Source organism: Zalophus californianus, chromosome 13 (genome assembly GCF_009762305.2).
Source record: "Zalophus californianus isolate mZalCal1 chromosome 13, mZalCal1.pri.v2, whole genome shotgun sequence".
Classification (NCBI taxonomy): Eukaryota; Metazoa; Chordata; class Mammalia; order Carnivora; family Otariidae; genus Zalophus; species Zalophus californianus.
The window spans coordinates 15,204,237-15,229,881 of NC_045607.1; the positions used below are offsets into that span (position 1 = coordinate 15,204,237).

General features: G+C 46.4%; 1 protein-coding gene across 1 annotated transcript in view; it reads left to right on the forward strand.

The window, feature by feature from the left end:
* BRINP1 (BMP/retinoic acid inducible neural specific 1) overlaps positions 1–25,645 on the forward strand; it is a 175,074-nt gene that overhangs the window by 81,838 nt on the left and 67,591 nt on the right. Inside the window, exon 3 of the mRNA XM_027616802.2 lies at positions 25,110–25,300. Within this exon, the coding sequence (XP_027472603.1) occupies positions 25,110–25,300 (191 nt within the window). The remainder of the gene's footprint in view (positions 1–25,109; positions 25,301–25,645) is intronic.

Consider the following 25,645-nt stretch of genomic DNA (forward strand, 5'->3'; position numbering starts at 1 on the left):
TCAATTGACAGAAAAGTGCTTTAAATTAAAACCAAAAAAAAAAAAAAAAAGATGGGAAGTAAATGAATTTGTTTTATTTCAGTTCATACGGGGTCTCCCTTAGCTCTTCAGCAGTGCCTTATCTCTCCCTTCCTTTGAAGCTCCCCATTGGAGCAGAGTCACAAATATAATCTATGGAATGTGAAAATGGTTTTCTAATAAGCTCTCTATGAGGCCAGGAAAAAAAAGAAAATGCCAAACAAAATCAGCAAACAATCAGTCAGGGAAGCAGTGCTGCCCCTCTAACTGTGTGGGGAATGGTTCACTGCTCAGGAAGATTAGGCTCTAAATACAGACAGTCGCCCTCGGTGCCGTGGGGCTTTGGGAGGGATGCAGGGAGGCGGAGGGCCGTCCGTGGAGGACCAGAGTGGGACTCAGGGGAGTCAGGAGTCCTGCAAGGGGCATGAGGTGGCATCCAGTACCAACCCAGAATTGTAGATCCAGAAGAAGTTCCTGGAGAAGGAGAGGAGCAGGGAGCAAGATCCGGCCACCGGCCCCAAGCACTGGGGTGGGGAGCGGTGGACAAAGGACACAGGGCTGTAGCTTCACTCATTACAGATGAGCATCAGTCCCGAGGAGATGGTGAGTTGCTAGCTGCTGGAAAATTCTTCCCGCCCTCCCTTTACTGAGATAAAATTAACAACTAAAAATTGGATATATGTAAAGTATACAACATGATGTTTTGATATACATATACGTTAGGAAATGATTGCACAATCAAGCTAATCCACATATCTGTCAGCTCACATAATTATCATTTCCGGGGGGGAGAACAATTAATATTTACTCTTTTAGCAAATTTCAAGTATACAACACCTCGTTGGTGACTAGAGTCACTGGGCTGTACATTAGGTCTACAGAAGTTATTCATCCCAAGTAAGTGAAACTTTAGGCCCTTTGGCCAACATTTTCCCATTTCCCCCACAGCCAGCCCCTGACAACCACCCTTGAAGTTCTTTAAGCAGGGGTTGGTGACCTCCTCTTCAAATATGTCAAACAAGGGAACTGGGAGTTACGTGAGGAGTGGGAGGTGGGGTGGGCCGTCCTCACAATGATCTCCAAGACCTTTGTCATAGATGCTATATCTTTACTGCCTTGAGAGATTCCCGGTGTGCGTACATTTCTGGAACCTTCCTCCATTTCTGACAAGTGATAGTCTTTAGGTCCTAGCTCAAGACGCAAGGCACCAAATTCTAAGCATCACTCATCGTTGACCTGCATTAATCTGTACCACTCAGTTAAGACCTTTTAAATGGCTGTGGGCTTTCTCTCTGGTTCTGTCATGGTAGGCTCTGTTCTTGGAATCCCAAGGCATGCTGATAGATATATTTAACCACTGTTCCCAGGGTTGAACGGCCCTTAACAGTGCATACGCCCCTCCCCCTACGGTGCTCTCTGATTATTCATATTTGCTGATTTCTGTGGTGGAAATACTCCCACCATCAGGCTACTGACTTGACGTCACTAGACACGAAGGGAGGAAGGCAGCCACGCAATCAGCTCTCACGCGCCAGTAAGAGCTGACGTCTGCCGACCGGTGCCCAGAACTGCATTTTCCGCTTCCCCGATGGAGGTGTCATTGAACTTAGTCCTTTGCAGAAGTCACTGTACTGGGAGAAGGAGCAAAGGAGGAAAGGATATGAGAAGAAAAAAAAAAATAAAGACAGGAAACAATGCCTGTGTCCTTCAGCAGGTGAATGGGTAAACCAACTGTGGTGCATCCAGATAATCGTAAAGGAAATAAGAAGGGGGAAATGTATGTTTGGAGAGCAATGGGCCATGTCTATATCGTTTAAAATGGGCATATCCTCTGATTCAGCAATGCCCTCTCTTAGTATCCTTCATAGAGAAAACATGCACCTGTGGACTGGGAGGTATGGCCCAGGGTGTTTGTTGCCAGATGATTGTAAAAGAATGTTGAAAATACTGAATCGACCTAGATATCCACCAGTAGGTGAATGCGTAAATGCATTGTGGTTTATTGATAGTGTAGAACACTCTGTAATTAAAAAGAATAAAGCGCAACCATTTCGTTGATGTAAACAGTTCTATAGGGGGTTCTGTTGGGACAAAAAAGCAGGTTACAGAACATTCCACATAGCAGTGTTCCCCACATGTATTAAACACACACACATGCGCCCACACAAAGCGATGTATTTTTTAAGAGTATATTTATACACACGTAAATGTAAAAAGAAAAATCAGGAAGCTTTTAGCATGATAATGGCGATTATTTATAATTAAAACTTTTTTAAAACAAAGAAACTGCATTCACGTATTGCTCGGCTTATTAAATGTAAATGAACTGTCATTAGGAAAATACTAGGGTGGAAACTTATGGACCTTGTTTGGGATGTGTTTAGGAGAGTACCCAATTAAGATCACTGTTCTAGATATTTCAGGAAAATGAGTCCTCCAGTAAGGATGTTTTGTCTGGCTGCCATTAGGGGAAAGCATGAAAGAGAAGGAAAGGAGTAGTCAGTGAGGAAGACAAGGTAACCTATAAGGAAGTGAAGGAGACAAACATAAAGAAACCGTGAAAGGAAACAGACACTGGAGGAGGGAGGAAGTTGGGGGGCGGAAGTCCGTGATCTCTCTGTCCCCATCTGGTAGAGAGTGCTCCATCAGTAAGAGGTGCCCAGAGACCCACAACTCTTGTGTTAGGATTAATGGCTCCAGCCAACTCTAGGGAAATACCACAGCAGGTGTGACTGGGGACTTGGTCCTCATGAGGATGTAGAAGATCTCATGGTGTGGACTGGCCTGGTCCCAGGCACCCAGCATGCTGCATTGGACCCACCCAACACCGTGTCCATTTCAGGATTAGTCTCGGGGGGTCCATCATATTAAGACTGTGCATGGAACTCATCCCCCCCTCACTTCTTAGCACCTTAGACTCATTTAAATTCATCAGAATAGAGTGCCTACATGGTCCTACTGGGCTTAGCACGTGATTGACGAGCATCTACTGTGTTTGGCGCACTATGATGAACAGGGACAGAGAGAAATGGAATGGGGTTTGAACCCTACAGGTGCCAGCTCACAGTCTGGTGGGAGTCAGGACTATGCATACGACCCAAGGAGGGACAGAGTTGCAAGGGTCAGAGAGATGCCTTGGTGCAAACAAACTGCAGTGCTTCCTTGCTGGTTGGAAGGGGTCCTGTTCATTTGAAGTTGGACTTTTATAAGCCCAAAATATTTATTAAAAGAGAAAAAGAATTTTCTTTTCAGCTATGTGTTATGAACTCCAACTATCTGTTATCAGAGATCAAGTACTGAAATAGTTCATGGTCTGGAGTCAGACAGATCTGCGTTCAAATCCCAGCTCTGGTTTTACTGATGAGTGACCTTGGGCAAGTCACTTTCCTGTCTCAGCCTCCATTCTCTTGTATACAAATGGAGATAGGATTTAACCCAGGGGTTGTCGTAAACAGTAAATAGTGTAATTATGTAACTTAGCACAGTATATGTTTGTATATATGTATGCTACTTAATGTATATTTTATATTTACACGTGTACACAGGTTTATCACCATGTACAGTATATACACACACACACGTATGTAGTGTGCATGTGTGTGTATTCATATGTAATTTAGAAGATCTTCCAAAGTAATTGCCAAATTTATTCTCTGTGACTTGGGGCCGCCTCTTGATGCCTGGTGATTCTGACAAGATCACATACCTCTCTGAGCCCCAGTTTCCTAGCTCATAGCATGGGGATGCAGTAGGTTCTGTGCCCATTTTCTCTTTTGGGCCCTGGGGCTGACCTGGGAGGTAGTCAGGGTTGGGACCACCCCTCCCATTCCACAGAGGACATACTGGTGGGACTTTGTCAGGGTTGCCCAGGAAAAGAATGTGAGCTCCTTCAGCTCCGCACACGGTGTCTCCCAGATCAGGACCAGCTGAGGTGCAATCCACTGAAACGCATCCAGACCCACGCAGCTCTATCCACGGGCTCACAGAAGTTCTCTGTCATCTCTACCAAATCCATCTCTTAGTCACCGTGGTGGAACCACTTAACTCTGTTTGCTCCTCATTTTGTTTTTCCTCCTAGAGTTTGCTTCTCCGTCCTGGGCCCTCACATCCCGGTGCCCTGCTTTCCGGGGCTGGGTCACTAAAGGTCAGAAGAGGAAAGCTGGCTTCTCCCTCTGCCCTCATCCCCTGCGATGGGCTCTCTATCTCCCTGAGTTGGGAAACGCCTGCCTCTTAGAGAACACAGCCGGCGGATGGGAGGAGTGGAAAGGGCAGAGGTTTCCTTGGCTGGGCAATCTGGGACATGACTCAGGATAAGCCGAATGTGATTGACTCAGGAGGATAAGGTTGCTGATTCCATTCACTCCCCACTTTTAGCCTCCTGCTCCAGTCTGCTATAGGCCTGGGTGTCCAATATTAACCCATTTGAGTTTGCATTTTGATAGTCAGTTTCCACTCTGTGTCAGGCCCTGAGAGTACGGAGGTGGAGGTGACTGTCCTTGGGAAGCTCTTCATCCACTAGGAACATAAGCAGTGGACGGATAGTCTGAAAGAGTTGGAAAGAGATTTGACCCGGCCGGGTGACCTTGGACAAGTAACATAACCTCTAGGAGCCTGATATTTTTGCATCTTCATCTTGGCCGTTTGGCCAGAACAGTTGAATGAGGTAATACTTAAAGCACATGGTTAGGTGGTCAATAATTAGTATCGAGTAATGAGTACTAAGGAGATCATCATTAAAACGGATTCAGGTTGGAGAGGCAGCACGGATATCGGAGATCGGAACATATTCCTGGAGGAAGTAGCTCCTCGAGGGCCTTGCACGATGAACTGGACTTACGCCAATCCTGCATGCCTTTTTACCCCATCCCTTCCCTCTCTCCATGGTTTTCAGTCCAGCCTCCAGGTCTTGCTTACAAGGCTCCCCACCCCTGGAATCGCTTTGTCCCCCTTCTATGCTCACTCAAATCCTCACCATCCCCCCAAACCAGCAAAATCCTGCCCTTCCATTTGCCATCTGAGTTTCTGCGGCCTCATTTTGCATTCAGATTAAGAATCACCCAGGTTCATATTCATACGCTCTCTACCTGTTTCACAGAATCCTAGTATGTGTTGACCAAGAATGCTGTCATGGAGTGACGGGGACATATTATTCAAACCTTTGATTTTATAGATGGGGAAATTGAGTCCCAGAGAGGAGAAACAGCATGCCCACGTTGACAGCACGCTCGGATGATAGAGCCAGACTTGGGATCTTGGATTCATTCTCTTTTCGAGGGTTGTCTAAGTTTTGTATCTCCTTAACGTAGACTATAAATTTCTGGAGGGTCTGACTTGTTAAATTTCTACCCAGCAGGCAGTGGATGCTGACAGTTGCTAGGATCCTGCTCAGGCCCCGAAGCCCCTGCTGCTGGTATGATTCTAGCTCTCGCTTTCCTCCCTGGCCTACATTCTCTGACCTAACGCTCCCTCTAAGGACAGAGGGCCTACACAACAAGATTTAGCTCAGATCATTTCTGTTTTTACTATCAATACAGACCACCCTGAGTTACTGAATGAGGAGCGGGAGCAGAACACGTGGGTGGAGAAGGGTCTGCTTCTGCGATGTGACCCCGGGGGCCAGCTTGGCCACTAGGGAAGATGGTCCTTCACGTTTGTTGCCAGAGCAGGGACTGGTGTGGGGAAAAAATGCCTGGAAGTAAGTTCAACACCCACAGAGCCTGTGTCCCCTTGGGGCTGTTCCATGACCGACGTGGTGCCTAGGTAGCTGGCTTTCCTTCTTCTTGGAGCTGGCCTGTTGGGACTTGCAGTGGTGTCCTGAGGCATCCTCCACCACCCTCGGGGGGTGATGGTTTTATCCACTCTCATGAATTCAGCATAGGTCATTCACACACTCTTTTCAACATGGTTGTCCCAGATCAGCCGCCTCAACAAGATGTCACTTGAAAGTGCACTATATATAGTTATCTTTTAAAAATAACTCCCCCCCCCAACTTTTTATTTTGGAAAAAATATATTTTTGAAGCATTTTTTTAAAGTAAAAAAATTAGAAAAGTTTTAAAAATGAAAGAAAAGGAAAATCAACAACGATGTCTTCTCTACCTAGATTTGAAAATCATTAATGTTCTGCTACATCTGTGTCCTCTCTCTCTCCCGGTAAATGGAGTCTTCCGTAGCTTTAGGAGACTTTGTGCCACCAACTGGGACAAACAAAATCCTTCTGCTAGCATCTCTTTGCTGGGGAATCTGCAGCCAGAGAAAGCTTTCTCTAAATTGATTATCTCGTGTGATTCTCCTGTTTGCGACTTTCATTGCCTTTTCATTATCCCCAAGGTGAAAGCGAAACATACACGTTTTCAACTCCCTTTGTGATCTGCCTGGTGCCCATCTTTCTAAAATCATCTTGTACCATATCCACCCAGTCCCCCACCCTACACCTACCTGATTGCCTCAAAACTTTTCTTATTCCCTCAGATACATCATGTTCTCTCTCACCTTTGGGCTACTCCCTCTTCCTGAAATACTCCTCTTCCTCCTGTTCTGTGGCTAAATGTTTCTTCAGGTATCCGTTGACATCTCACTTCCTCCAGGAAGCCTTTAGGAAAACCCCTAGATTAGGTCAGATGCCAAAGCTATGTAAATCCCATTACCCACTGTACTTCCCCCACCAAAGACCTTATCATACTGTAATGTAGTTTAATATAACAATTTGTTTCTTATGCTTACTCTGTCTTCCTGATAGACTGTAACTCCTGCAGGGCAGGAGTCTTGTCCATTTCTCCCAGCCATATCGACACCAGTTTCTGGCTCAGTTCTTAGGGAATAGACATATATTGGTTGGTTGAATAAATCTTCACTCAGATCACTTTTGAAAGTGAGTAGATGGGCACCTGGGTGGCTCAGTCAGTTGAGCGTCCAACTCTTGGTTTCAGCTCAGGTCATGATCTCAGGGTCGTGAGAGCCCCGTGACAGGCTCCAGGCTGGGTGGGGAGTCTGCTTAAGATTCTCTCTCTCTCTCTCTCTCTCCCTCTGCACCCCCTCTTCGCTCACACCAGAGTGCACTTGCACACCTGCTCTCTCTCTCTCTCTCTCAAATAAATCTTAAAAAAAGAAAGTGAGTAGAAGGGTATCAATAATATTGATCTGCCACCCAGATCTCTCTCCCCAAATCCAGATTTGTATATCCGCTTGCACACCGGACATCTCCCAGAGATGTCGGGTAGACATGTCCATATATCCTGTCCAGACCTGAACTTCGGACCACCCCTCCCGGTCACCAGCCACATCCCTCCCCATCTCAGTTAATGCAAGATCTACGTTTCCAATTGCTCAAGCCAAAACCCTTGGTCTTCTTGATTCCCTTTGTTCTCTCTCACTCCTCATCTGATCCACTAGGAAATCCTGCTTTTGCTACTTTGAAAATACAAATCCGGAATCGGACCCTGTCTTCTCTCCTCTCCTGTTACTCCCTCCTCTCTCTCCTGGATTATGCAGAAGCTTCCCGCACAGTCCTGCTGCTTTTATTGTTCGACTTCTATTTTCAGTGTGGAGTGAGCTTTGTAAAACCTAAGTTAGTTCATGTCACTTGTGGAGCCCAGTGCCCTGCCATAGCTCCCGTTCATTTCATAATGAACCAATGTCGTCCCTGTGGTCAAGAAGGTCTTACGTGGTCAGAAGCCTGTTTTCTGTCTGACATTACCTCCTACTACTCCCTGCTTCTCCCTCGCTGCTCTGTTGTCACCAGCTCTCCCAGTGTCCCCGCAGCTTGGAAAGCTCTTCTGCCTGGTGGCGACAGACCAGAGCTCGCTCTCCATCTGCTTCTGGTCTTTCCTCAGCGACACCTACACTGATTGTCCTGTTTGAGATTGCACCCGCTTCTGCCAGCACTCCATTCCCCCTTCCCCTGCCCCACCTCTCCTTGTTTCCATGGTATTTATCACTTCTTATTTTCCTTGCTTAAAACATTTGTTTTAAGGTCTCCTGCTAGAAAAGAAGTTTCGTAAGGGAGGGAAGGATCTATGGATGATTCGTGCACAGATATATCTCAAATGCTTAGACTAGTGTCTAGTGCTTACTAAATATTTGCTGCATGTATGCATGAATGAATGAATGACACATTGAATGAATGCATGCATGGAGGAATGCTGTGACAAAGTGGAGAGGGCAGAGTTCAAGTTCACGTGTACCCGGAGTCTCCTGGTTCTGGCCTGGCTCTTGTTGGTTCTGTGGCCTCGTACAAGTCATTTCACCCATGGAGCTTTAGTTCCACATTTAAAAAATGGAGTAAATAAAACTTCTCTACACATAGGGCAGCTTTGAAGATTAAACTCAAGTATTTCAAATGTGCTTTGCAAACTGGAAGGCACTGTATAAATGTTAGTTTAAAAGGAGGAGGGAGGAAAAGGGGAAGGAAAAAAAAGAATAGAAATCACAAAGTAAGAGTGACCAGCAGGGAATGGCATGAGCAAACTCCCACAGTCCCAATGCAAGCACTGGAGGGGGTAAGACACCAGTAAAAATGAAGTGGAAGACACTCAGGCTAAAAATGCTTCATGCCCTAGAGGAAGGGGAGGGTGAATCATCCCAGGAGCGTTTACCAGGAATCTAGAAATTGCAAGTCACTACATCCAGTGTTGAGCCGGTATTGATGATTTCACAGTGTCTGATGGGGACAAAGCCCACCTATGAAAGAAATTGTCATCCAGAGTCATCTCAAGACCTCTCAGGTGCAGGTGCCTGCTTGGGAAGGAGAGGGATGATAAGATAATAGCCCTTATGGGCAGGTCTATGTGGCCGGCCCTTTGCATATATTTTCTCTAAAAGGCAACCCATGGAGGAGGGACCTTTATTGTGTAGGAAGCAGGCCCAGAGATGTTACCTGACTGGTGCAAAGCCACATGGCTGATTAGAAGCAGAGTCAAGACTTGAACCCCATTCTGACTTGATTTCCAGGCCTGTCCTCTTTCTTGCTAACTTCTAGTGACCCTCAGATTTTGCCTTAAGATGGAGGCATTAGGGAAGTCTCCGTAGGTGAAAGAGGATTTTCTTTTGATCTTAATGGATGGGATTTGGACAGGTGACTTCTGTGATGTCTTCAATGAATATTTGTGGGCACAGGTCATAGGCTCCTGCTGGGAGCCATCCAGTGAATACAGTGATGTCCTTGTTCTGGAGTTTATGGGGTGGTAGGGAAATGGGCTGAGGCCCGCCGAGTACCGTGGGGAGAAAGATAATCAAGTGTAAACAAATAGCTGAGATACTTGCAGATGGTGTCCCGATTGCCATAAGTAAATGAAAACCGGGTAATGGGATGGGGGCTAGTCTAGTTTGGTGGCCAGGGATTGCTGCCTGAGCTTCAGAGGATGAGGGGGCCTCACAGCAGTGATACGAGGGAAGGGCGCCCCCCGCTTCAGAGGATGAGGGGGCCTCACAGCAGTGATACGAGGGAAGGGCGCCCCCCGCAGGCCACAAAGGCAGGGACCGCCAAGGCATCCCGGCCTGTGGGAGGACCAAACAAGGAGACTGCGTGGGGTGCAGTCAATGGGAGAAGATGGGTGGACAGGTAGGCAGTCAGTTCATAGAAGCTCCGGTCGGGAAGTTTGATTTTTGCGTCAATTAAAACACTTTCTTTGTTCACGCTCTTTGTTCACTTGGCTCACCTTCTCAGTGCCTTTGCTGGATCCGTCTCTTTTCTGGGGTCTCAGTCCTTGGGCCTCTTCTGTATCCATGCCCACGTTTCGAGGATTTCTTCTGCTCTTCTTTCCTCTAGTGGCTTTACAGAATCTATCCTGATGATTCGCTTTTATAGCCCCAGCCCAGACCCCTCCCCTGGGCTCCGGAGGTCCATGCCCAGCTATTTCATCGCCTTCTTTAATGTGGCATATCAAAGTCTGAATTCTTGGTTTCTTCTTTCAAAGGTGTTCCTCCACCAATAGTCCCATTTTCATCTGACCCACTTATTTGTACCCCAAGCCGGAAGCATCTAGGATTCTCATTTTCCTTTCACACCCTCCACCCACAGATGGCTATGCTGTCACCCACTGACAGCATGCATCTCCGCTATTCTTGCCCACCTGACCCGTACCGGCCTCCTCCAGGCCCCTGGGAGCGTTCATCTGGACCCCTGCCGTGGCCACCTCGTGGCATCTCTGTCTCCAACCGTGTCACGCCCCACCTTCCACTCTTCTTCACAAAGCAGCAGACCAACCTTTCTGAAACCTGACTCCTATTCTGTCTCGCTTCTTAGATCCCTCTGGTGGCTTTTCATTGCCCTTAATAAGAAACCCTAAGTCCCACGACGGCCCACCGTGACCTCCTTCATGTGGCCCCTGCTACCTCTCCCCGCGGGACCTCTCCACACTGTCTTTCTGTCACTTTTTCAAATACTCTCAGTTCTCACAGCTTTGGGCATTTGCTTTTTCCCCTTTGCCTGGGACAGGTCTCAGCCTCCTTTACCTTCCCTAGGTCTCTGGGTTTCGCTTCATTACAGAAGCTTCCACTGCCCGCATATAGAAGTATGCCTTCTCTACCCCTGTCAGTTTCTGTCCCCTTACCTTGTTTTATTTTTCCTCGAGACTCACCACTATCTGGCATTTCATGGCATAAACATCAGTTTGTTTACTGACTGGTTCTCCTCGGAGAATGGGAGCTTGACAAGAGCAACACTTTGCCCGTCCTTTTCACTGCTGTGTCCTGCATTTAGAAGCCTGCCTTGAACATAGTAGGTGTTTTAAAACAATATTGGTGGGAGGAATGAATAGACAGGAAGTCTTGGAGTCAACTGATTGTGATGAGAGAGACACGGTCATTCTCGTCTCAAAAATTTCAGAACCTACTACATACCAGGCCTGGAGCTAGGTGCTAAGAGTACGCTGAACAGGCATCCTTTCTCTCGCCCCACCCCATTCTCATGCAGAATGAATCATACAACGGAGACAGAAAGAAGTAGTAAACAGGCAATTTTGTTTTGATTGGAGAAGGGCAAAGTGCTATTGATGAGTAAGAATGCCTGGAGGTCAGAGTGGGTTTGTATATTTGATTGAGCTTCATAAAGAATAAACCTAAAAAAAAAAAAAAAAAGAAGAAGAATAAACCTGTGTACTCGCCGGGACTGGGGGGTAGATTAGGAGTCAAGAAGAAGCTGGCAAAAATAAGGAGGCAGGACAGGCCGTGGAAGGCATTCTACTCAGAATTAAGAGGTCTGGGCTACACTTTAGGGAGTGATTAGTCTCTGAATGTTCATAAAAATGTAGGGGAGAGGGGAAGGTGGGTGATAGTAATTATGAATGGGACCACCGAGCAGTTACATTTGACTGGAATAAGGACAGAGTGGCAGAGGAGGGAGCCGGGCATCTGAAGTTTGACTCTGGTCATGAGGCATCTTGAGTAGGAATCCGGAGCGTTTCCTATGTATTTGGTAGGCAGTGGGGACTCATTGATGGCTTCCCGACAAAGCAGAGGAGGTGGCATGAGCCAAACCCACCATTCTAGAAGGTAATTCTGGCTGTGGTATGTGGAAGAATTGCAGAGGCGGGAGAACCAAGTGGGTGGCATTTTTACTATGGCTAAGAATCTTGTTTTATTTCATCTCAAGAGTTCTTTCTCTGGACTTATTAATTGTGCTCCTGATTGGACAATGGAAACATGAAAGCACAAGGGTGTTAAGGGTTAATTCCAAAATTCCCCCCTTCTGAGGCTTTCATTGTCACCTCTGCCTACGCCTGGGACGGGACGCAGTAATAAATAGAAACAGGAAGTCACTAAGACTTGGACAATTTGGAAAAAGAGTCCTAAGGTAACTTGCCAGCCTCTGGGGATGGGGTGGGGGGAGTTTTGGCAGCGGAATGGTCTGATCGTCGGGGGGGGTGCCTAAAAACATGAGCTTCTCAGTGTTGGAAAGGAGAGAGCCATTCATCAACTCATTCATACTGCTTTGATTTATTTAAGAATTATTTATTGGGCACTTTATAAGTTCCAGGAATGTCCTAGAACTGAACAAAATAGAAACAGTCTCTGCCCCCTGGAGGTTACTCTCTAGTGGAGGGGATGACAGTGAAATCATCACACAAGTATGTCTGTATTCACTGTGTTCACTGGTCTGGGGGCCCAGAGCTGGCTAGGGCAGAGGAAGTTTCCTCTAGAAGTCACCTTCTGGTACGTTGAAAAGCAGTTTGCTGGAAGGGAATGGAAGAGAAAGTAGTCCAAGGTAGAGGACACCTCAGATGTCTCTTCAGTCCTGGGGTTCTCTGTTTTACTCTAGAAATGTCCCCCGGGGGTTTGTTAAAAAGGCAAAGGCAGAGACTCTGATTTGCTAAGTTTAAGTGAGCTCCTGTTTCTGTATTTTTTTTTAAAGATTTTATTTATTTATTTGAGAGAGAGAGCGAGAGAGAGAGCGCACGCGAGTGGGGAGAGGCGCAGAGGGGGAGAGAGAGGGAAAGGGGAAAAAATCTCAAACAGACTCCCCGAAGAGTGTGGAGCCTGACCTGGGGCTGGATCTCAGGACCCTGAGATCATGACCTGAGCCAAAACCAAGAATCAGATGCTTAACCGACTGAGCCACCTACGTGCCCCTTATTTCTGGATCTTAACATGGATTCCCACCAAATTATGATGCAGGTGGCCTGTGGACCTCACTTCACAAAGCACCAATAGAATCTGAGTCTGAAAGTTTTCAAATTGGGCTCCCTAGCCTGAAGGGTAGGATGGTGAGGTGAGAGACAGGGTTCTGCAACCATGTCATCCCCAGAGAAGTTCTACTTACATATAACTCACCTATTGGGCAAGAGATTTATTGGAATATTGTCATCTGTTTTCTCCAGAAAAATGCAAGTTCTTGGTCTGTATTGTTCACTTCTGTAACCCCAGCACCTAAAATAGAGACTGAATCCTGGTAGATGTTCCCAAACGAGCAAAACGGCAAAAACTTACTTGAAAGAATGAATTAACGAAGCAAACGTTTCATGTCTAAACGAAAATTGGGAGGCCACAAATCCAGTCCAGCTGTCCATTTTACAGATGAGGAAAGCGAAATCCAAACCGAATTCATTACTGTTTATGCTGATCCAACTTACTGTGGTAGAGAGTAGAGTTATGATGCCTTTGCTCGAAACCCCATGCCTGTTCCTCCAGACCCACTGTCAGCCTTGAAGGAAGCCAAAATATTGGCAGCACCTTGCTGAAAATGCAGGAGGGAGGTAAGAATTGCAAGGTGGTTTAGGAACAGTTTATATAAATTCACAGACTTGAGGTTCACAGTGGGTAGTTAGCTTGCTAGACAGGATCTTGAGTTGAAAAGTGTAAATCAGATCCGGTGTGCACATAATGTTAAACCCACATTGAGGTTTTTGAACCTGCTGTTCTTTATCTGTAAAATGGGGATGGTCATAACTACTTCCCAGATGGTGTGAGCATTAATGCAAAGCACCTGGCGCATATGAGGTGGCCAATATTATTTATGCTTAGGCATATGGATCTGAAGAACCAAGCATGTCCAATATTGGAAAATAGATATTACTCATGGCTGAGTCTATCGATGTAGGTGGATAAGCATCTGCATACAAGAGGAGGGGGGGTGAGGCTCTTTTGGAAAGTGCCAAGTGAGCTTGCAGAAGAATGGTCGCTATGCTTTCAGAGGAGGTGGCCATTGAAATGCCTTTATCCCCAGGAAAAATAACATTTGTTAGTTGCTTGTGGGGACACCAAAAAAGAACCGAAGTATCATTTGATGAAGAAGAACTATTTTTTATGTGCTTTAGAGGAAAGAATAGAATTCAAATTTAGAGCGTAGGGGTAGCTATGAGAGAGACCAGGGGTTTGGCACCCCTCAGTGTGTTTTGAAGTATCATCCAACTTAACTCAGAGCTAAACCAAAAACAAAAACAACTAAGTAGGTAATGTCTTCCGGATCTGTCACCTGTCATCCCGGTGGTTATGTGAGACTAACATACCTATCAGTGGTTACAACATTACTGGTTCCAGACTGAACCATTTCCAGTTCAGCTGGGCATCCAGAAGACAGTTCCTAACCTTGCAAACACATTGTTCTCTTCTTGAAACTCCTCGGGCCGCCTAGTCCCGGAAATACAACAACACCACTTTTCAGCCACCTTGTAGGTTTTGAATCCCTCCTATAAGCATCTCTGTCAATCAGTTATTCAAATTCTGCTTTGATGGCTACAGACAGGAGCCTCCTTAATTCTCAGGGTGACCTGTTCTCTTCTGATTAGTTCTATCAGTCAGAGAGAGCTTGCTGTATCGAGTGGGGCTTTATCGTGCTGTCAGCTCTCCCTCGTCTGTAAATTAGAGCCCTCAGAGCCAGGTTTTCATGGCATTACAACTCATCGGGTTCCAACAACCAGGAAAAGTGGTGGGGTCTGCCTTCTTGTGCTTGGGCAATCAGGTACCTCTGGGAATGCCTTTGACCTTCCCAGATGGTGTGGGTTTGTTTTTTGTTTTTTTTTTATCATTGCATATTTCAAGTCAATTACCTTATTTGATCATCAAATCATAAATTCCACTTGAAACATGTTTATTTTCTTAACTCAGTTGTGATCTGGGCATTTTTTTTTTTAAGTCAGTTCCATCTAATTTGTATTTAAATAATGACTTTGTTGTCTAGGTTTAAAGGTGCTCCAAGCAGGGTGTGTGATAAAACATCCTTGTTTTCTAATTTGCTTTGTTTGGCCCAGAGTTTAAAAATAGTTTTAGGGGTCAGGGAATCTTGTCAAACACACGTACACACACACACATATACACACACAGAATTTACTGACCTATCTGTTGGAGTAGCTCAATCTATAAATCTTTGATCTGGCCTCCTTGATTATTTCCTTAAAAATATGTTATTTGACTGGCCAAGTCAATGGGTTAAATCAGGGTCCGCAAACTTTTTCTGTAAAGGCCAAACAGTAAATAGTAAATATTTTAGACTTTGTGGGCCTTGTGGTCTCTGTTGAAGCGGCTAAACTCTGTCACATTGTCTGAAAACAGCCACAGATAATTCACAAACAAATGAACATCACTGTGTCCCAATAAAATTTTATTTACAAAACAGGCGGTGTGACAGATTTGGTCTGTGGGTCACAGTTTACTGACCTCTGAGTCAAATCTTTTTTGAGGACTTTGGTACATCTAAGTTGAATCAGGGAAGGTTTTAGATCCCCAATTCTTTTTCTTTTTTTTTTTCCTTAAGATTTTATCCATTCATTTGGCAGAGATTGAGAGAGAGAACACAAGCAGAGGGAGCAGCAAGCAGAGGGAGAGGGAGAAGCAGGCTCCCGCTGAGCAGGGAGCCCGACTCAACTAGGGGCTTGATCCCAGGACCCTGGGACCATGACCCAAGCTGAAGGCAGACCCCCACCCAGGCGTCCCAGATCCCCAGTTCTTGATATAGAACCAGAAACTCAGTGAATGTGTGTTGAATGAGTTGACGAAAAAGATCTTTCTTAACTAGTTTAAAATAAGGACAGGGAACCTTTTTCTATATAGGGAAACAAAAGAAGGACCTCGCTGGGAATGTGGGTTTGGGGAAGGCTCTGAGATGGCATCATGCTCACCAAACCAAAATATTTTAACAAGGAAGCAACTGGCAATTAAATGCAGTATTACTCGCTGGGGAAGTTGTTCATTTTTCTTCTCCTAAAAATATGCACCACGGCAGAAGGCAGTGAGCAGAGGTCTGGCAGTGCGAGACCTGGATTTGAAAACCCAGTTCTGCCACTGACGTGTGGCCCCAGAAAATTATCTCCCCTCTCAGACTCTCCAGGTTTCCATCTAAAAATTGAAGGCCATATACGAAGACGTTCTCCGTGGTCCCTTGGAGCTCTCAAATTTTGTGGACTGAAAGAGAAAATTCATATAATTGCAATGTTTAATGGGATTTATGATAATTGGAGAATAATTGCTGCTCCAAACTTTTATTAATCTATATTTAGTTATGAGTCATGCTTTCACAATAGATGCTTTGGAAGTAAGCAGAGAGACAAATTGAGTAAACAGAATTTTAAATATTTTATTTATATGCAGTTTGCATAATCCCTGGAGCCTATGAGCATATTAAGATCATTTAAAATATCCATTAAAAGTTATGTGTTATGCGACAAACTCCCCTTTTAGAATGCCTCGCCAAAGGATAAATAGCTAACATTTATTGAGTAGCTACTACTGCCAGATTAATTGCATTCATTATGCTTAATCCTTCCAGCAACCCTGCAAGGTAAGTACTAGAATTCCTCTTGCACCAATAGAAGCTCAGAGAGGCTGAGGAATTTGCAAAGACTCGCTCAGCTGATGAATGGCTTCATGCTCATTCAGAGCCCGGGCTTTCTGACCCTGAAGTCTGTGCTTCCTCCAGATGCCATCACATGTTCAGAACAGACCTGCTCTGTGGCCCTTTTGCTGGTGCTCCGTGGAATGAGCTGTTGGCTTTCCCCTGAGATCCCGTTCTCCTGCAGAGCATCAGCAAGGTGGCTTGGGAGCGTGTACACCTGTCCTCCACTGGCGTGGTGATGCCTGAGGGGGCAGAGGACGGGGAAGCAGGAAGAAGCGGGAAGGACCCCAAGGCCTCATGCCACTGGAGTTTCTGTCCCAGCTCTGGCATGGGTTTGCTCTGCCCACCAGCCTGTGCCTTAGTTTTCCCCACTCCTGATGGTGATGGCAGTTCTACCCCTCTTCCAGGTTGTTGGAAGGATAATGTGCATGATGGCAGAGCTTTGTAAAGGACCTATAGTGTCCTATAGACCCCACACAGTGGAGGTGGTGGGCCGGGGCAGTGGATCAGGACAGAAGACGCTGAATCTGAGATCAGAGACCCAGATTCGAGTCCCTCCTGCCACCAATGGTGTGTGGCTTTCGGCAGGTCCTTTTTCTCATGTCCTTTAGTCGCTTCATTTGCGAAATGACAGGAATATCCTTGGTTGATGCTCCCAAAGCTGTTCCATTCTGATGTTTTGGCAAAGAGATGGCTCAGGTAATCGAGGGCATCTCAGGAAATAGATGAGCCACTTGGAGGACATAAAGCAAGTGCATTTAAGCTGCTTTCACCCACCGTGGATGCCCCTAACCCCCACTGCACCCCCGCCCTCAGTAACAGGGCTCCACGAAGAACCGCACTTGCTTTTTAGGGAAAGGTCCCTTCAAATAAAACTGGGGCCATTCTGATGTGCTCGTTTTGTTTCTATTCTTCTCAAGTTTCTCCTCCATGAGAAGCCTGGAGCCCCATTCCAAGATGCTTCTCCTGGTTTCTCTGAACTTGATTCCCAGAAGAGCCTTCAGAACTGCTACTGAGTTGGTATAAACATAAAAATGCCATTACTTAGGTGAACACATCTGGAAAGCAAAAAGGCTTGTATACACATCATAAGCAAGGATTATTTTATCCTCCACCGTTAAGTCGGTGTCTTGTAATTAAAACGAACCTGTTCGCAATCATGTTTTCAGCGACTTTTTTCCTGCTCTTCCTATCCTCACGCCTCTGGCACCGAGCTGCCCCGGAGATCCACTTGCTGCCCTGATTCCTCAGCTGCCCCCTCGCTTCTGTTCTGGGGCAGGGAGACGGTGGGGGATTTGTCCCCGGCACCCTAGTTGTTAAGAGGCATCCTTTCCATTTCACATCTGCCCTTGGTTTCACCTTTCCCTGAGGTGGCTCTAAGCAGGGTGTGTGATAAAACATCCTTGTTTTCTAATTCGAGATCAAGGTGGCTGGGGAGGTGGCTGGGGAGCCCACGGGGGGAGACTGGGTGGGAAGAGCAGGCAGGAGAAATGCGCTCGTGCTTGCTCGCTCTCTGGTTCAGTGACTTCTTCTCCTCACCCTCCTCCTCTGCCGTTCGCCTTGCTCATCTCTGGGGACAATTTACTGCTAACAGTGGTCCCAGATCCCTCCACCCCCCACCACCCAGACACTCAGAGCCTTGTTTTTATTCGACTTCCAAATGATGAGTTAATACAACCAGTAGGATTAGCCACCCAGGGATAAACACCCTAATCAGTTATGCTATCCACAAACCTTTATCGGCGGTCAGTGTCTATAGAATATTCTAAAATGTAACCCTGGATTAAGTCAGAACACTAGAGAGCCACATATTTAGACTGTAACATGCTTGACTCTCATGGAATTGCTTTACCGAATGATGTTTCTGGCAAATGCACTCGGCTACCTGGAGCCAAATAGGCGTTGGTAGATCACCAACAAGCATCGACTACATCCATCTCTTTATGAGAAACCCTGGGAGATGTTTGTGTCTTATTGTAGCCTCTGGGAAATGTGTGTTTCTTTCACAGCTTTTAACAACTGCTCTGTTATCTTCTTGACTCTCTGGCTCTTTGGGCTGTGATTCCCCTTTTGCTTTGGCTGCAGGGAAGCTCAGAGACATTTGCAGTCCACCTGTATGAAGCGTTCAGGACAATGTCTATAGAGTTAAGTCTGTGTATGAATTTTAACTTCCAAATAAAATATTGTCTTCCCTTTGTTTTTCCATTTTTTCTGTATTTTGAAGTCTCTATGGTATATGTTTTTGAAAACGACCTCGTCCATTTCTGCTATGAAATCAGATTCAAGTAAAAAGCAAAACAAAACAAAACAAACAAAAAAACAAGGGGCGCCTGGGTAGCTCAGTCGGTTAAGCGTCCAACTCTTGATCTCAGCTCAGGTCTTGATCTCAGGGTCGTGAGTTCAAGCTGGGCATGGAGTCTGCTTAAAAACAAAAACAAAAAACACAAGCTGCAAAACATACTCTATAAAGAAGAGTAAAGCAACCCTTCACTTCTTCAGAGGTCCTCAGTAGCCTTGATTTTCTAGAAGACGTTGGAGGAGACTCACACGTAATCATAGATGGTGCTCTCCTCACAACCCCGAGAACTGAAAATGGTGATGCCATTTTATAGAGGGGGAAATGAAAAGGAAAATTTTATGCAGTTGAAACATCATTATGAGTGGCCCTCTGCAAGTAATAATAATAGAAAAACACCAACAGCAGCTTACAACAGTCCACACCCTGTTGTGATTGACAAAGAGTTTTCTGATCCTGGTTTCATTAACCTCTCAGCACAATGAGGCAAGGTGGCCTGGTTTCAGTCTTTATCGCTGGTATAAGGAAACTGCCTGCCTGCCTTGCAGCAGCTTATAAACTGCTGTTCTCTTTCTTAAATTCAGACGCACTGCTCCTAACAGATTCACGAGGATCAGATCTTGCCTATCCCAGAAGTTCGCCCTACCGGTAACTTTAAAAAGAGCATGATTGTTTCCTCCCCTCACCCACCCCACCCTCCACCCACTGTCACCCAGCTTCCCACTGGGGCCTCTCCCAAAACCAGAACAGCAGTGACAATATGGACAATAACTTTTACAGTTTATGGAGGGCTCCTTCTAAATGTTCTTAATACGATGCTGAACCGACCCCTCTATGGGAGATGTGCTTCCCCGGGATGACATCTAAGCTTTATAGAGTAAGCGAACTCGTTCACAATTTCACAGCTAATTGGTGGCAGAGTTAGGTTTTAATTCGGGGTTTCCACCTCCAGCGCCCAGGCTGAGAGACGCAGGGCTGAAGATCATCTAATACAATCAGATTCTTTCCCAGGAGACTAAACACCTTCCCAAGGGCACAGAGAAGGGTCTCCTGCCTGCTCCACAGCCCTTTGTCCTCAGTGTGTGCATCCGAGAGAGAGAGAGAGAGAGAGAGAGAGGGAGAGAGAGAGAGGGAGAGAGAGAGAGAGAGAGAGAGAGAGAGAGAGAGAGAGAGTGTGTGTGTGTGTGTGTGTGTGTGTGTAGAGAGAGGGCAGGACGAGGGAGGAGTCCCAGAAAGGCAACCCTCTGCTCTGATAAGAGAGCCTTCACCTTATAGTTTTCTCTCCAGCCTCGTCTCAAACCTACAGTGCTGGCCTCGGTCTTCATCCATCCCTGCCCTCGCTGTCACCCACCCCTCCACCTCCCGCTCCCCCAGTGGGATGAGCCTTGCTGCAGCAACCCCATGCCTTCCATCCAGGGTCCTTTTTTAATCTCAGTCTAATTGGTTTGCCTGCCCCGCTGAGATGCTTAATTGAGCATAAGCGTATTCCACGGATCCTGTGCCACTGTGAGTTCTGCCTTCTCCTCCAAGGGGAATTTGCTTGCTCTGTGGGCTCAGAAGGAAAGATGTATTTTATGTTGTGCTCAGTTCACTGAGAACTTACATGAAATTGTTCCTGGGCCAGCAGAGCAGTTAGACAACATGACAAGCAAGGCTTTCTCACTTTCTTTTCTCTCTTCTGTCTCTCTCTCTTTTTAAGGTGGCTTATTGCAGTGGAAAGGGCACTGCACTTGGAGTCACGAGCCCTGGGCTCTCATTTCAGCCCTGCAAGTCATTTGCTCTGTGATCTTGGGCAAATAACTTAATGTCTCTAAAATTCAGTTTTCCCATCCATGAATTGAGTGGGTTGGATTTGATGACTTCTACCAAAGGAGTCATAGTGATGCTTTCAGAATAGGCGCCATACTTCCTGGGGGCCAAATCCGGCCCACCACCTGCTTTTATAAATAAAGTTTTATTGGAACGCAGCTATACTCCCATGTTTATGTATTGTCTATGGCTGCTCACACTGCAAGGACACAGTTGAGTAGCTGTGACAGACTCTCTAGATCCTCTTTTAGCACATAGATTGTGTCATTGCCGAAAACCTTCTTTTGACTGTATACAGTACTTGGAATTTAAAAATAGGACATCTTTACCAAATCCAACATAGCCTTTCAAGATCTATGCCCACTCCATCCTACATTTTAATGTTATTTTTTTCTTCCCACCCTTCCTTTTATCTCCTCTCCTCTACTTATTGGCTCATCTAGGACTGCCTCCTTGGTGCTCCCCAAACCTGGCAAACAGTCCTACCTCTGGACCTTTGCACCTGCTCTTCCTTCTTCTTGGATACCCTTCTACCGGTGGCCCCGTGTCCTCTTCCTCATTTTCTTCAGGTCTCTCCTTTCATGTCATCATATCAAGAAGGCTGTCTCTATAACCGCAACCTCACCCTACCCCTGGGCATCCCGACTGCTTTCCTCCGTTTTATTTGTCTTCACAGCACTTCCCCACCGCCGCCTGGCTTGTTACCGATTTGGCTCTTTATGATCAGTGTGCTCTCACCGGAGTTTAAGCTCCTTGATATCGGCTAATTTGTTTGCTGCTATAACCTCAGATCTGGAAAAACAGTAGGTGCCCAAATTTTGAAAACAGAAGTCAACTGTTTCAGCTCCAGTGTTGTTTAAACCTCCTTCTGAATAGGTCTACGTGCTGGGAAGCCCTTTCACTTAGGGGACTTTGGTAAACAGTATAACATTTTAGAATCCTGTAACTCTTACTGTCTTTGCTTCAGCATCTCTACAATGGCCACAAAGTTACATAAATCCATTCTTTGCATATTTTTAGTCTGGATTGTTGGCCACTCAGAACAGAGTTTAGACACTGAAATCAAGTAACGTGATTAGGCACACAAGGCCCTTCATCATGGGGTCACTGACAACCTCTCTGTCTTTACCTCTTATCATTTACCTCCCTCACACACATGCGCACACACACCCCTCTCTCTTCAACTGCCTTATCCCCCATTTGTGCACAAGGAGTTCATCCTTCCCGAAACAGCCTCTCCCTCTCTTTGGCCAAATCCTATCTTCCCATCAAGACGGAACGGGTACAAGAGAATTCTTTGCCACCCCCACTCCCACCCCTGCCCCTCTTACAGATTGGGGCAGGGACTCTTTCTTTGACTAAAATGACCATTGTAAATAGCACAGCATGGTTTCATAGCTTTCCTAAACATGCACTTTTGGCCGCGAAGATGGAAGACTTCCTTAGGATCGGGAGCCCTGTGGTGCTGAACAACAGGTGCTTGGCGCTGAGTCAGTGCTTCCTAATCTCACACACACACACACACACACACACACACACACACACACACACACACACACACACACACACACACACAGAGTTACTGAGCTCTTCCCAAGTCCCCGGCTGTGTGCTTAGCAGGTCAGCGCATCTCCCCACTTAGGCCTTGTGCCCACGCTGTGAGGAAGGAGCTGGGGACTCAGCATCAGCTGCCTAATGTCTTCAAGGAAGAAACCCAATGGCAGGCCCTGGCTGGGTAGCTGGTGGGCATCAGAAAGACTGTAGAGGCTGTAGGAATAAAGAAAGAGGAGGGGAGGGAGGGAAAGAATTGAGTCTTGGGCTTGTAATTTGATCATGGGGGTGGCATTACCTGATTCTATGGCTTTTACATTTTACGTCTCAGTATCTATATTAAAAGACTGATATAAGAATCAGCATACCAGTTTTCTCCTCCCAGCTCTACCACTATCTAGCTGTGTGACTTTTGACACATTACTTAACCTCTCTGTGAAAATGCACGTTGGTTTTGAGGAATGTAGTCGTCGTGGTCACACGAAAAAAAATTAGTAATCCAAGGTCATAAGTTATAAACCAAAGTGATTATATATCTGTGTCTGTTACATTGAAGTATGAGTATTTTCTATGCACATACATAATTTCATAATTACATTTATATGTAATTTTATAAGTTTCAGGGATAAACTGATGAGGAAAGACTCTTTTCCTCAGAAATATCTGATGATCCTCATTGCCTTTTATTGGTCATCTCTTGCTGAATAGCAAATTACCCCCATAACTTGGTGGCTTAATATAACAGCATCTATTCGCTCACAGTTTCTGTGGACTGGGCACCTGGGTGTGGCTTTGCTGGGCACCCCGGCTCTCTCCATCTCCAGGCTGTGGTTATTGGGTTCAAGGCTCAGCTGGGAAGGGTCTGCCTCCCAGCTCACCCATGCGGTGACTGTTAGGACTCAGGGCCTTCTGAGTCCCAGTGCCTTGGAAGCTGCTGGCCGGAGGCTTCCCTCGGTTCCTGGCCATGTGGATCTCTCCCTAGAGCATCTCACACCAGGGAGGGAGAGCCAGAGGGAGCAAGAGAGAAATTGAGAGAGAGACACACACACCCAGGGCAGGCAAAACGGAAGTCGAAATCTTTTGTAAATGAATCCTGGAAGGATCGTTCCATCGCTTCCCCATTCCATCCATTAGAAGCAAGTCGCTGGGTGCCTTCCTGCCCACACCTAAGCAGAGGGGCCTGGTTACACAGGGGTGTGAACACCGGGGCGTGGGGGTCCTGGGAGTCATGTCACAGGCTCTTGCTGGCTCGCAAGTTCCCTCCCTCTGTCCCACTTGCTCCCTCTTGTCCTTCCCCTTCCTTCCTGTTCGGCTCTTCCCGGGTCTCGTGGCCCATCCCCCCCACCCACTGTGCTCCTGCCCTTTCTTCCATGGGGAGAGCTGTTCTCCACCACATTTCTATTTAAAGCCCACGTGGACTTCAGAACTGTAGTTCAGCTATGACCTCTTCTCTGAAGCTTCCCCTGGAGCCCTGAGAGGTCTGGGCTCTTCTGTGTCCTCTAGTCCTGGATTGACAGCAGACTGGAAACATCTTGTCTTTCCTCCCGGACCGTGAGCTTCTTCAGGGCGCGGGCCTGGGAAGTGTCCACCCCGCTCCCGTAGACATCAGAGTTTGCGCTTCCTGGCTGCTGCCTGCAAGGGTTCCTTGAGTGCAGCTGATTAACTTAATACCGATGATGTGCAATGTACTGAGCTGACTTGGTTTAGAATTTCAGCGGTGTTAAGAATTACGAACAGAGACTCCATAAGCAGACACAGACCATAAGCTCTGAGTCTTGGAAATGTATTCCAATTTGAAAGCATTTTTTCAGACCCACGTTCCTCCGCGTCGGGGGGTCAGACTCCACCGCTGAATTACAGGGGCATATTCCGGGGTGATTCCTCCCTTGTTCTGCTTCTCCTTGCTCCATGCCCCCGCCTTCATTCATCTCTCCCATCTTGTGGCAGGAGAGGGAGACCTTTTCATTAAACTCTGGTTCCTATCATTTATCTAGGCTGACCTTCCCGTCCTCTTGGCTAGGCTGTTTTTCTCAAGGGTCTTGGGGCTTGTAATTCAGGCCGACCGGAGAGCTGGTTGTTCCAGAAGGAGCTTCATCTTTGGTAGGAACAGCGGTCATAAAGCAAAAGCAACCTGAACCAAGGCCCTTCAAATTTCTACTTGTATTCGGTTTACATGTTCATTGCTCATTGCCCATGAACTTTTAATGATTTTCTTGTCTGGGAATTTGTGAGGATATAAAGTTATAAAACTCTCTTTCACATTGGATTAGTACCTGGCAGTTTCCAAAGGTGTTGTCACACCCAATGCTTCCTGTAATCTGTGCACCAGCAATGAGAAGGAGATAGTATTAATTGGATTTCATAGATAAGGAGATGTAAGTCCGGACAAGTGACAAGCTTTGCTCAGGATGGCCCCGCATAGTTTGCAAGAGGCAGAGTGAGATCCCAAGCTAGACTCCCGGGTTGAAGGTCTTCAGTCTTGATCCCTTCCATCGTTAGTGAAGAATGGAAATTCTCCCACATGGTCTTCACGGTATAGCCTTATTTTTTTCCAAATGGTAAATGTTCACTGAGTACATGTTAAAATTATGAATCAAACAAGCTCTGGGCTAATTATTTGATTTTTGAATTGCCCTAGAGCTGGCTCTAGGTCTCAACCTGCTTTGTGCCTTAGGTCTCAACTTGCTTTGTGCTTTAGGTCTTCCCTGCGATGAATAGCCTTCCTCTGCTCCCCCTCTCCCTCCCTTCCTTCCTTCCATCCATCCACTCATTTGTTTATTCATCCAGGTGGCATTCTTAGGAGTCCTGCCATGTAACAGGAACCATGTACCAGAGAAGATCCTGTCTCTGGGGTGTCATTCACAGTCTGGTGGGAGAGATGGGTAAGCAACTAGGCAACAATGACTTTTGTATCTTGATGCTCTGTAAGCAACATGAGAACATGACTCTGTCTGTCTGGCTCACCACAGTATCCCGGTGATGAGAACAGTGCTCAGTAAATATGTGTTGGTTGAAGAGAATTAAGGGCTCCAGATCACTTGACAAATACTAAAAATAATCGTTGTTGCTTTGTCACCTTAAGGAGCGATGCCTGAATGGGACGGTTGGGTGGACTCTGCCTTGGGGGTAGAAGTGGTAAATCGAGGCATCTTGCTCCTCTCTCTTACCCAGGGAGTTTGCCCGTTGGAAGGTGAGGAACACAGCCATCGAGAGGAGAGACTTGGTCCGCCATCCAGTGCCCCTCATGCCGGAGTTTCAAAGGAGCATCCGCCTGCTTGGCAGGAGACCCACCACTCAGCAGTTCATCGATACCATCATCAAAAAGTACGGCACCCACCTCCTCATCTCTGCCACCTTGGGAGGTAGGTCGGCAGCCACTGGGCCAGAGCCTTCTCATGACTTTAGGCCTGGGTTGGAGGGGAGGGCGGGGTATCCTAGGCTCAAAGCCAAACTAACTTCTCTTCCACTGTATGTCACTCAAAAGCATCTATCGCCAGATGAGCCAAATTGTCTTGGTGGCTGCGGTCAACGTAGAGCATTTGATGCCCTTCTCTGGGACCCTCTACCTCGAGTTTACTAACTTTTGCGAAGTACTAACTTTTGTGGCTTCACCTTGGAATTAGCTCAATGCGTCAGGGATTCTTAATCTGATTATTGTATTTGTTCCTTTGGAATGTGGTCTAATCTGGGGAAATAATTAAGCTTCA